This window comes from Cryptotermes secundus, unplaced genomic scaffold (genome assembly GCF_002891405.2).
Source record: "Cryptotermes secundus unplaced genomic scaffold, Csec_1.0 scaffold70, whole genome shotgun sequence".
Classification (NCBI taxonomy): Eukaryota; Metazoa; Arthropoda; class Insecta; order Blattodea; family Kalotermitidae; genus Cryptotermes; species Cryptotermes secundus.
The window spans coordinates 2,227,095-2,239,102 of NW_019734964.1; the positions used below are offsets into that span (position 1 = coordinate 2,227,095).

General features: G+C 43.4%; 1 protein-coding gene across 5 annotated transcripts in view; it reads left to right on the forward strand.

The window, feature by feature from the left end:
* The window catches only part of LOC111869039 (protein split ends), a 286,507-nt gene that overhangs the window by 169,349 nt on the left and 105,150 nt on the right, over nt 1–12,008 (forward strand). For all 5 annotated transcript variants that reach the window (XM_033753266.1, XM_033753267.1, XM_033753269.1 and 2 more), the window contains exon 2: nt 5,257–5,487. In XM_033753266.1, the coding sequence (XP_033609157.1) occupies nt 5,257–5,487 (231 nt within the window). The remainder of the gene's footprint in view (nt 1–5,256; nt 5,488–12,008) is intronic.

Here is a 12,008-nt window from a genome sequence, read left to right on the forward strand (position 1 = left end):
CTCAGCAACGTCCGTCATAAAGTACGTTCGTTGCAACGGACGTACTTCGTGCGCTCGTGTGGCCCCAGCCTTATCTGTACAGTATTCTGCTCTTTGAGGGCAACGGGACCGACAGTTCTTATGGGTGCAAGCCTCTCCATTATAATTTGCTGAATGAAATTGAAACACTTCGTGGACACGCTTGAAGTGGTTGAGCGAAAACCTGTCATTCGAGGGGAGGCTTGAAGCAGCAGTAACCCGTTAGCTGGACTGCCTAGCAGGGAGTATTGGGTTCGATCGAAGGATTTAGTGCAGCACCAGCAGCATACAGGACTACCATTTCAGAAGGCCTTTTTTCGATTGCAGATGGAGCTGTGGCAGTTTGAACAATTGTCACAATAACATCATATACAGGTGTCCCATGATGAAAGGTCAGTGTTCTTGGAGGCCATAGTATCTGTCATTCTAAGTAAAAAGAAGTGTATATGTACAAGTGTCCTAGTCCGAACGGTTTCTGAGAGACAGCTACTTCATTCTACAGTTCCAAAATTTTTGACAAGAAAGAAATATTACGTACTGTTTCTAATACCAGTATTTATTGTTGAAGTGACAAAGTTTGTATACTTTTTTTTCCCTTGGCACTACAGCCCCAGTGGGCCTAGGCCTACCTCCATGAACTTCTCCGTTCACTTCGGTTTTTCTAGATCTTACACATTCGGTAGGACTCCTTGGGCGGGTGATCAGCTCGTCGGAAGGCCTCTACCTGTACACAAACACAGAAAAACGCACACACACAAACTAAACATCCATGCCGTGAGTGGGATTCGAACCCACGATCCCGGTTTCCAAGCGAGCGAAGACAGTACATGCCTTAGACCGCTCGGCTACCGTGACCGGCGTTGGTATATTTTACCTAGTATAATATATTTTCGAAAATTCTATCGTCAACATCAATGCACTTTGCAACTCGTGTGAGGACATGGCGTGTTGCCCGTCTGTATAGTGAAATAGCTCTTGTCTGGCAAAACGTTCGGAATAGGACACATGCTTAGAATTTCCGTTGCTATGACCTCCCAGTATACTGACTTCACCTCCTGGGTCACTTTGTATACATACATACACACATACACACACAATAACGGTATGTGCATTTTGTATAAAATAAACTCTCGTTATAACTGGAGAATAAGGGGAGGGCGACAGGGGTCCGTTGCGAAGGGGATACATAGCCACTACACTCAATAAACACATAAACACAATGTGATTACATGACGGATATTATGTTGGCGTTATTTTTTTTTATTTTGAGTAGGTTTGTAACTAGAAAACCTTAGTGCCTCAACATGAAAGAAATATTCACAATTGTACACAGCCAGATTTTTTTTTCTCTCCATGATATAGAAATTCCGTTTTATCCGTGTTCCTTATAACGAGGATTTACTGTATTTGAGACCATCTTTTGACAAAGTTTTTTCTCAATTTCAGGTATCGCTGTAGCAGTTCGAACAACCGCCCGAATGAATTGATGTATGTACTGTGTTGTGTGATTGACATAATGGATTACAGGTTGCGGGAATGTTCCAGAGTGAAGCTTATGTTACAGGCTTCCCCATCCTGTTGCAACAAGATGTTTTATTATCGCTAATGACCACAAATATTGTCTCTGTACTGGGAAATGGACAGACGTTCTCTTCCTGAGTATTTGAAACGCCCTTTTGAACGCTTTCTGGCATTGAGTTCCTCAGTAGTACACGCATGCTTAGATGTAGATTTATTTATTACAGGTGGAGACAGCATTTCCTTGAAGAAGGTACATGTCTGTATGTAAATTTTCTGTTGTGTACAGTATAGACTGAAATATGTTGGATCCCATGTCCACTAGCAACAAATCTGTGACATGTTATTTTGTTAATAAAATTATAACTTCGCTAAGTGGTAACATTCTGCCGGAAGATCACGTCACCGCCGTTTATAAACAGATGGTAAATATATTGACAGTTGTAATGTACGAAGATGTATGTAGTATTTCCTAACAAGTTGTCAGTTTGGTAGAAATGTTGTATGTGGGACAAATTGTTATTGTTTCCTGTATGTTATTTAAAGACTTCCCATATTGAGTACTTCAAGAATGTATTGATGGAATAATTTACAGGTGACACGATGATTTATCGAATTATGTAACTATGTGTGTGTGCGTGCGCGCGCTTCAGTTTATCACCAGTTTATAATTAACGGAAGTCTGTGTTTTTATGTCATTTTTACTGCTATGAATATGCGCGACATGTGGACGAGCGAATGCCTTTCTTGTATATGTTGCAAGGAAAATTTTTGTGGATGGTCTGTAGTTAAAAGTACTTGCTTTGTGCCCCATATTTACCATTAGAATTGTGTTAATCTTTTCTGAACTATTGGATCACAGAAAAGAAAGGTCCTGAAAAGTTAGCTCCATGGCTTATAATCCCCGAGCGACCGCCACTTGTCGGTGAAATTAGTGCCAATTTTGGTGGATAAAGGGTGTCGCGTGGTCAGCGCAACGAATCCCCACGGCCGTTAATCTCGGTTTTCTTGAGCGGAGCCTCTGTTTCCTTGAAATAGCACCTCAGTTATCCTCACGAGGCTGAAGGGAACCCGTTCCATACCCGCTGTTTCACAGAAAATTTGGTAGCGCCGGGAATCGAAGCCGGACCTCTGACCACTAGACCGCAGAGGCGGTCACCTAAAAGTTAACTTGTCTTAAATTAAACACGTGAAGACATTTTGTTTGCACATTTTTGTGGTGCCTTTTATCATATTATGTGTCGCATTACGAGGAGGTCGTAACTGTCTGCATATTTTTGAGGGTAAAATCACGGGAGTTGAAACATTCTCTGCTTGGTGATATAGATCACTAATTCGTTGCTATTCCTACCTCATTGTTATGATAGGAAAGACACTGGTCTCGGATTGAGAAACCAAGACAACTGTACGGAATTTTGGTATGTAAATTTTGTTTAAATACGAGTAAAACCACTTTCTTGGTCTGAGAATGATATTCCGGAAAGACGTCGAGACGATGCCTTCTGGATTCCCCGGGTCGTCGCCTGGTCTCAGGTTAGTGGCATTTGAAAACTGGGGGGCACGCGGTAGCGTAGTTGGTTGAGGCACTATGCTACAAGCCGGAAGGTCGCGGGTTCAAGTCCCGATGAGGGCATTGGATTTTTTTCAATTGACCTAATCCTTCCAGTCGCACTATGGCCCTGGGGTCGACTCAGCCTCTAACAGAAATGAGTACCAGGAATATTCTTAGAGGTAAAGGGCCGCCGGTGCGTAGAGCTGACAACGTTACCGCCATCTATGAGCCGATTGTTAGAAAATGTGGGAGCTTCAACATCTCACATCCCTATGGGCCTCCACGGCCTGTCACAGGGATACCTTTACATTACTTTTTACTTTTATGTTTTATTGGCAGCGGCTTCTTTGGTTGGTTAATTACTCATATAATTAACTGAAGTTGTATACCTGTCTGTGGTCCTACAGTTGTTTTGTTGGGCCTTGGCCACTCTTTTGGTTTCTTAATCCTATGCACAGTCTGTATGACTCCTTGGACGGGGGAGCAGCCTGTCACAAGGTCGCTACCTACATACATAAAAATTCAGAATAAACGCACAAAGACATCCATGCCTTGGGTGGGATTCGAACCCACGATCCCAGCCTTCGAGCGAGCGAAGACAGTTCATGCCCTAAGCCGGGTCCAGACTTGTTGCGTATCCCCGTATCGTATCTCCGTATCGTATCAGTGTGGACGGTACCCCGTATCATCCTTCCGTTGGAAAATGATACGCAACGGGCTGTTCGCTCGCTTGGCGGTCTTTTCCCGTCGCATCAAAGGGACGACTCGGGTTGCAGTGGTGCCTGTCTGGACGTATAGGCGGCTCCATTGCGCTTTGCTTATCAGCTCCAGACAGTTGGAGTGTAGTCATCAAGAGTGTGCGTTCTTCTGTTTGTGATTCTCTGTTTATATACTCTGAATGGAGTGGAGTAAGGAGAGCATCATATATTTAATTGATGACTATAAAAAGAGGGATGTTATTTGGAATCCCGGAAAAACAGAACATTACAATAAAATAAAAAAGCAGGACGCCTGGGAGGAGATAGGAAAGGAACTGAACAGATCAGTTGAGGAATGTAAAAGACTGACGTATGAGTCTCCAGTTGCCAAAAATCTCAGTGTTACTTACAGCCAACCTTTCCTGAAGAGGAATTGCTTTTCTGAACACGGTAACTTCTTTAAAAATTTTCGGCCCGATCAAATTTATCAACAACTCAAAATCTGACGGATGCATCCTTGTGAAATGTTTGTACATCACACTGACTGACTAAAAATTTAAGTCCGCCAAAAGATTGGACCCATTGTATACTTTCCTACTGGCATAGATCGGTGATATCCACAAACGTCGTGATTTTGTTCTTCTTCCCTTTATAGCATAGTGAAGATAGATGTACGAGGCCGGTGCTACCGTCAGGTTGGGTGTAGTCATTGCTTACTGAAATCTGGCTCGAGACAGATTCATTTCTCATTGCCAAGGAGAAATTTTATCGCGTCGCATCAGTTGATACGCAACGGAGATACGCAACAAGTCTGGACGCAAAATTTTGTCGCGTTGCATCGGACGATACGCAACGGAGATACAATACAGGGATACGCAACAAGTCTGGACGCGGCTTTAGACCGGGCGGCCACTGCGACCGGAAGCCAAAGCTGTAAGGAAAGGGCCAAGGGACACTGTAATGTGAGCAGTTGGAGCATGCGGTCGGACTCACATGTAGGTTAGGCACGCAGGCAGACATGCTTGCAAACATGAAAAGGATGGATTTACGGAAGGCAGAAGTTGAAAGGAATTGGTAAAGTTGCCCCTGTGCTTAATTAGTTAGGCACCACGCAATGGAGACTTGAGGGAGAGTGGAGGTATAACTCCACCATTATTGACCTCGGCATTAGATGGAGGTGAGTGACCAGTTTCACTCCCCGGTCGCTTTTATCTCGGTACCCATTGGATAAGAGGCTGAATGGGACCTAGAGCCGGTCCCAATACTGTGGAGTAAAAGAAACTCTGTAAGATTTGAGGCTTTCACGGCGGTGACTATGAAGAAAGNCTCTCTTATCCCTGCCGCAGATCGAACCTTGGCTGACAGACTGAGCTGCCACAGCCTCCAAACTGAAAGGGAGGCAGTTTTGAATAGAACAGTTGAGAGTCAGAGCCCTGATAGCATGTGCATTATTTCTGTTTTTCTTTCCAGCTATGGGCGAGTGCAAAGTGTTAAGTTGCTGCCGCGGCTCAAGGAGGAAGACGGGTCCACTGGGCTTTGTGCTACTGTGGCCTTCATGGATATCAAATCCGCCTCGAAGGCCCACAACATGGAGCATAAGCTGGACGACAGATGCTTGAGCACGGAGTATTACGAGCCTGCAGCCATCCCAGGGGGTTCCGCCGCCCCCATATACGCGCCCCCTCCTCGTTTCCCTCATGGGTGAGTATTGGCCCCACGCCCCGTGTCCTTACCTAGCTCCCAACTTATTGATTGGAAGCTCTACAGGCTCACCATAGCTCACGTCATGTGTTAGGAGGGGGAAGAGAGACGGCTGGATCGGGTATGCCAGTTCATTCATCACTGCATTTAAATTCCGGCCTACTTTCATGGGAACTGTGGTGGTGGTCTTGGGTCCCTCAAATTTACGGGTTTATGCCCCGCAGTGGGGCAGTGGTATAGGCCGATGTCATTGCCTTTCTTTGGTGTCGTGTATAGGGAGATTCGTTTCGGTGGGCTAATCTTGCCCAAGGAGTGCTATTAGAATGTCTGATACAGTACACTGAATCAGGCATAAAATTCTGTTGCCTGTGAGGAAACATCGGTCCCTTCTGACTTCCCGTTGTGGCATGCTAGCAGATTTAAACTTCAGTTTGCTTAATATTTACAAACGCCGATAGATCTACTGAGAAGTTGGCATACGGTAGGCGGGCTTTCTATTTTATGTAATTGCGTAAAATTATAAGTAGAATTAGTAAGTATAGGCCTATTTTTCGTCATAACTTTTCAATTTTATTAATAATTATATTTTTGTTGAAAACATAATATGAAAATGGATTAAATAAAACATGACTCTTATTCTTGTGCCGTTGCAAAATTCTGATACATTTTTAATTTGGGCCATATGAAGACATGAAATGTCTTACTTAGCTTTACATCTTAATTCGAACTATGAAGAAAAAGGTTGATCCCCCCCCTCCTATAAACGGAGGTTACGCAAATCAGGAAGGAAGTACACTTTCTCAAAATTCCTTCATTGGGCAAATCGTATGGCTATTTGTGTTCATGTTATTTCTGAACGAAATATTAGCAATTTTACCTCAAGATACTAGAATTTTGGATTTTGTAAATAACTGGTCCAGGGCAGAAATGCAGCCATTTCAAACGCTGAAGCTTCGAAGGTAATGTGTTTGTTGTAGACAAAGTCTGTATAAACATAAACATATTTCATTTATCAGATCTTTGTTTAAGGAAAAGGGAGAAGCAGATATGCGTACAAGTGAAAAGGGCCCATTGTTATGAGGAATTTTCTAAGGTTGTGTACCAAGCGATTCTGTGTATTACAACTTCCCACTCACCTTTTTTTTTTAAACTGGATCTTTTTTTTTCCCTTTGAACTACAGCCCCAGTGGGCCTAGGGCCTACGTCCATGAACTTCTCCGTTCACTTCGGTTTTTCTAGATCTACATATACAGTAGGACTCCTTGGGTGGGTGATCAGCTCGTCGCAAGACCTCTACCTGTACACAAACATCCATGCCCTGTGTGGGAAAACTAGATCTTTGCCATGCAAATTATCTACAGTAACATGGACCCCTTTTAATCTAAAGCAGTTGTGCATTTGCGTGATATTTCCTGCTAGTCAAAAGGTTTTCTGTGAGTTTTGTTCTGCAACCCGGAGAGATGCCTTGTGCACGTCATTGGGTAATACCGTCGGTGTTGTTACGTATGTTTGTGTCGTGTGTTAGTGCCAGCTGTTTTCTGTTCAAATACGGGACATTGATAGAACGGTGCAAGTGCTAGTAAGCGTGTTAGTGCCACTTGGATTACAGTGCCTGGATTGCAGTGTTCGGATTACTGTGCCGTTTGGATGCTATTGTGTTCATGCGAGTGCTTCGGATGTGACCCCCCAGGAGTGGAATCTGTGACAGTTCATATAATTGGTCAGTGTGATGTAACGGCGATTTTCCGACGAATATCCATTTTTTTTTTTTTGGAAAGGATCCATGAGACCACGCATTGTACAGGTATTGTGACAAGGATTCCATGATCTTTCAACCTAACCAGGTTAGTGGAAAGTTGTATTTTTTTTTAAGTTTATATTTATTTTTCAGCATGAGATGTTTTTTTCTGGTCATTGGCTGTTTCGGGTGTATGGATGAATTGCGTGGGAGTTAAGATGTGTTTATTTAGCGCCCTTTTGCATTCATTGCTGGTCATTGGCTGTTTCGGGTGTATGGATGAATTGCGTGGGAGTTAAGATGTGTTTATTTAGCGCCCTTTTGCATTCATTGCATTCCCGTTTGATTCCTAGGGATCCTATTGGTTTAGAGGAACTTAGGAATTTTAAAATGTAACTTCGAGCCGTTGTTTGTTTAACATGAGATCGATTCGGCTTTTATGTTACGTGTTTACATGTGTGATAAGATAAAAATGCGAGGACACACGCATACATTACAGCAAAGAAATACTGAAGTTCAGTATGTTAATAAGTCTCTGTAGATTTTTATTTTATCGATTAATCGGTGTAGTTGAGCTAGCTGACGTCATTCACGTTCAGGCATGATGAGGCAAATTTGCCTCAAACTCCCGCAAACTTTACATATTGTGTTAATGCTACATCTAAACTTATCTTTTGTTGTTTTAAACATTTCACCTAACGGAGCCCTTGACTTCTACAGTAACATGTTTGTTATTTTTCTGACGATAACGTTTTTAGGCGCGTTCGCAACATGAAAATCGCTTCATTCGTCTGTAAGCATGAAACGACTCGAAAGCCGCCAAACGGATTTTTATGAAACGTGATATTGGTGAGTTGTGCCAAGTTGTTTAATCGAGTTCCAAATTTCATTATAATTCGACAAAAAGACCGCACACTTTACATGAGCCACATATGCGTTTTTGCACGTATCTCGAATATAACTGAATATGTGTATTTGTCAGCGTTCAGTTATACAAAAAAAAACACTCCGTGGTTTTAGTCTGCAAGCGGACTCTTTGACCTGATTATTTTTCTTGTAATGTAATGCTTTGTTAACAGTATGACTTTGAAGCATGTATTAAATAATTTATTTACGTATATATTTCCTTGTGGGGGCACGCGGTAGCGTAGTTGGTTGAGGCACTATGCTACAAGCCAGAAGGTCGCGGGTTCAAATCCCGATGAGGTTATTGCATTTTTTTTCAATTGACCTAATCCTTCCAGCAGCACTATGGCCCTGGGGTCGACTCAGCCTCTAACAGAAATGAGTACCAGGAATATTATTGGGGGTAAAGGGCGGTCGGCGCGTAGGACTGACAACCTTGCCGCCATCTATGAGTCGATTGTATAGAAAATGTAGGAACCTCAGCATCTCACAACCCCATGGGCCTTCACCACCTGTTACAGGGATACCTTTACTTATATTTTTTTTTGTGTGTAATATCTTTGAATAGCGAAGACTTCCTTTTATATATATATATATATATATATAACGTGATCTACTAATGTAGTAGTGTATGAAAAGAATTTCGCTTACGAGAAACCGTTGAGGTCGGGTCCGTAAGCACAGGCTTCATCAGGGGCTGTTACATTTTTAAACCATTGTGTCATCACAACCTGAATCGAGAGAGAAAGATTAGCAGCGACCCTGGTGAAGCAGGGACATATCTAACTGCATTCTGATACATTTTATTGACCATTATCAAAATATATGCGCGTAGTAGCACGTACTGTACAGTTCTGTGTGTGTTGTAATATGTATGTGCTTTTCATGCATTGAAGATTAAACTTGCGCACCGGTGGTTTTGGAAACGTTTCCATCCGTTTTTAAAATGAATTACCTTAGGAATTAGAAAATATCGAATCGCTTGTTAACATTAGGTGCATTCTTTCGTGACTAGAAAACGGCCGTTGAAATCAACGGTAAACTACAAATATTAATACAGGGGTTCTATTTATTGTAGGTTTGTTGGATTCCAGGTAAAGCAATTCTTTGTTACAGTACATACTGAAACAGGTCAGAATAGAATTATATAGAAGAGGCAAAGTTTAGGGGTTTGTTATAGTACAGGTCGATGGTGTTCATGCTTGTTCAGGTCATGACCCTGCTATCCAGCAGCAGCTTACGGCCATTGTGTCACTACTTAAGCCATTTCTTCAGGAAAGAGTATATCTGCAATTGATTCTACACGTTTCATTAGCAGAGCAGTTTCTTACTGAATGTATAAGGGGGTAGGCCTTCTCGGCCCTTGCACCGCGACCTACAGTGGCCTGTTGTACTTGTTTTTTACTGAAAGAGTATGAGGCCATATCAGTGAAGTTATCCCCGTGCTTAAGTAATTAAGCACCACACCATGAAGGCGTATGGGGAAGTGGGTGTATAGATCCACGTACTAGTTTGAGGTGAGTGGTGAGTTTCACACCCCTCCCGCTTTACCCACGGGGAAGGAGCAACAGGTACCCATTGAATAGGAGGCTAAGTGACCCCAGAGCCGGTCTGGACACTGTAGAGAAGAGAAAATGCTTGACCTTGCTGGTGCTCGAACTCCGACCCCTCGGTCGTCCAGCCCGTAGCCAATCGCTATACCGACTACGCTGTCCCGGTTCCTGCATATATAAATCCGTGTTGCCGATCTCAGGAATGTACAGTGTATGCTTTTATACAATCGTGACCCGTTTTTAATTTATTGATGAACGTGGCAGTTGATTTTGAGAGTAAACTATTTTGCATGGGTGGTTTGCAGTCTTTGACCTGCAGTTTCTCGTAATACATACTCGATCACACGTCAGCAGAGTGGCCTCATTGTCTTCTGACGTCACATGTGTGTTGCAGTAAAATAATGTGTTATTGGATCGTTTTTGACAATGAGAAAACCATTGGCATGTTGGATATGAGCTTTTCACATAGGTGGCTGTTAAGCTGGGGCCACACGAGCGCACAAAGTACGTCCGTTGTAACGAACCTACTTTATGACGAACGTTGCTGAGGGATACCTCACAGTTGCAGAATGCAATGGAGCCAGAAGAAAGCGTAGAATTCGCCTCTCTTGTTTGTATCTACAACGGACGCGTTGTGTGCGCTCGTGTGGCCCCAGCCTTAAGAGGGAGGTCTTCTGGACTGTACACACCGTATAAGTTCAGCAAAGTCTTCCTTTGTTCTGGAGGAACGTACAACCTCCATCTTCAGGGTGGAAGAGTAAGCCAGCAGAAGGAGCAGGAACCAATTATTTCATATCAGCATTATGTCTAAGTTAAATGCTCATTCACTATGTGTCTGTGCGTGGTGATGGTGTGCTGCAGAATTGAAATTGGGCGTCCAGTTTGGTTTTTATGCTCGGACCAGTTAAGACACATTGTGTAAATTGTATTCATAGGAAATGGGATGCAAGTTCTAAAGGCTTCATATGTGTGTTTTTTTTTTCTATGGCGCTTCAGCCCCAATTTGGGTCTAGGCCTACCTCCATGAAACTCTCCGTTTCACTTCGGTTTACTAGATCTTACACATTCGGTAGGACTCCTTGGGCGAGTGATCAGCTCGTCGCAAGGCCTCTACCTGTACACAAACACAGAAAAACGCACACAAACATCCATGCCCTGAGTGGGATTCGAACCCACGATCCCGGCTTCCAAGCGAGCGAAGACAGTGCATGCCTTAGACCGCTCGGCTACCGTGACCGGCTCATATGTGTATACACAAATATAATTACGAGTGTTGATGTTCAGTATTTTGTGCAGCGTAATATGGCAACGTCGCACATGAGTATCAGTCATATCTAATTAATGAGTTGTGTCACTGGACGATGTAATGAACCGCGTCGATATGCCACGATAAATGGTCGCTTTCAATTGATTCCTGTTACTGTACATTCAACACTCGAAGACAAAATAGTGACCGCTGTTGCGTATAATTGTACAGTTATTTCTCCCGCCAACCTTGCGTTTCTCTTCGTGTGCTGTTTTAAATACGCAAATAAAACACGACTATCGTGTTGAGGTCACATAGACGTGGAAGATAACGAATTATTCTACGTTCAGAGATTTGCAATCCTGCCTTCGTAGCCTTTGCTACTGCGTCGTAAAGTTTTTTTTTGAGCGATTCAAGGTTGGTACAAGGTGAAAACGCCTGGATCCAGGCAGAATGCTGCCACAAATTTTCGATGCTCGTACTGAAAACGTTGTTGTACCCGTTGAAACGGCCGTTGTTCGAACCGCAACGATCCTTCTAGATCCTGCTTGGGCGGGGCTTTTTTTTTTTAATGTAACCAGTCGTTACATTGCCAGTGTGTCCACACATACATATGGCAACATGGCAGAGATCAGGTCGCAGATGCAGATGCGTTGTTGTTTAGCTGGGGCTGACTTCCGGGTGTGCCCCGACTACGACAGCTCCTACCGACAAATGTTTTCTTTGTTGCGTTGTGTGAGGAGATACGGGATATGCCCCTAATTTGAATTCGCATATGACTTTTGTGGCCAGAGGTTTTCGCTACACAAATCCGTTTGCATCTAAAACGAAAGGAGCGTGCAGACAAATTTTTCTACCCAATGTGGTGCAGCATAAAAGAATATGAAACCCAACTCAAAGAGAACAAAGCCTTTAAAATGAACCCTCACCCCACATGAGTGTTATTAAGGGCCATAAGAGGGCCGCGTCATAGCTCAAGCGGTTAGTCGCTGGCTTCCCACCGCGGCCGCCCGACTTCGATCCCGGGTCTCGTCAAGTGGGATTTGTGGTGGACAAAGTGGCGTTGGGTCAGGTTTTC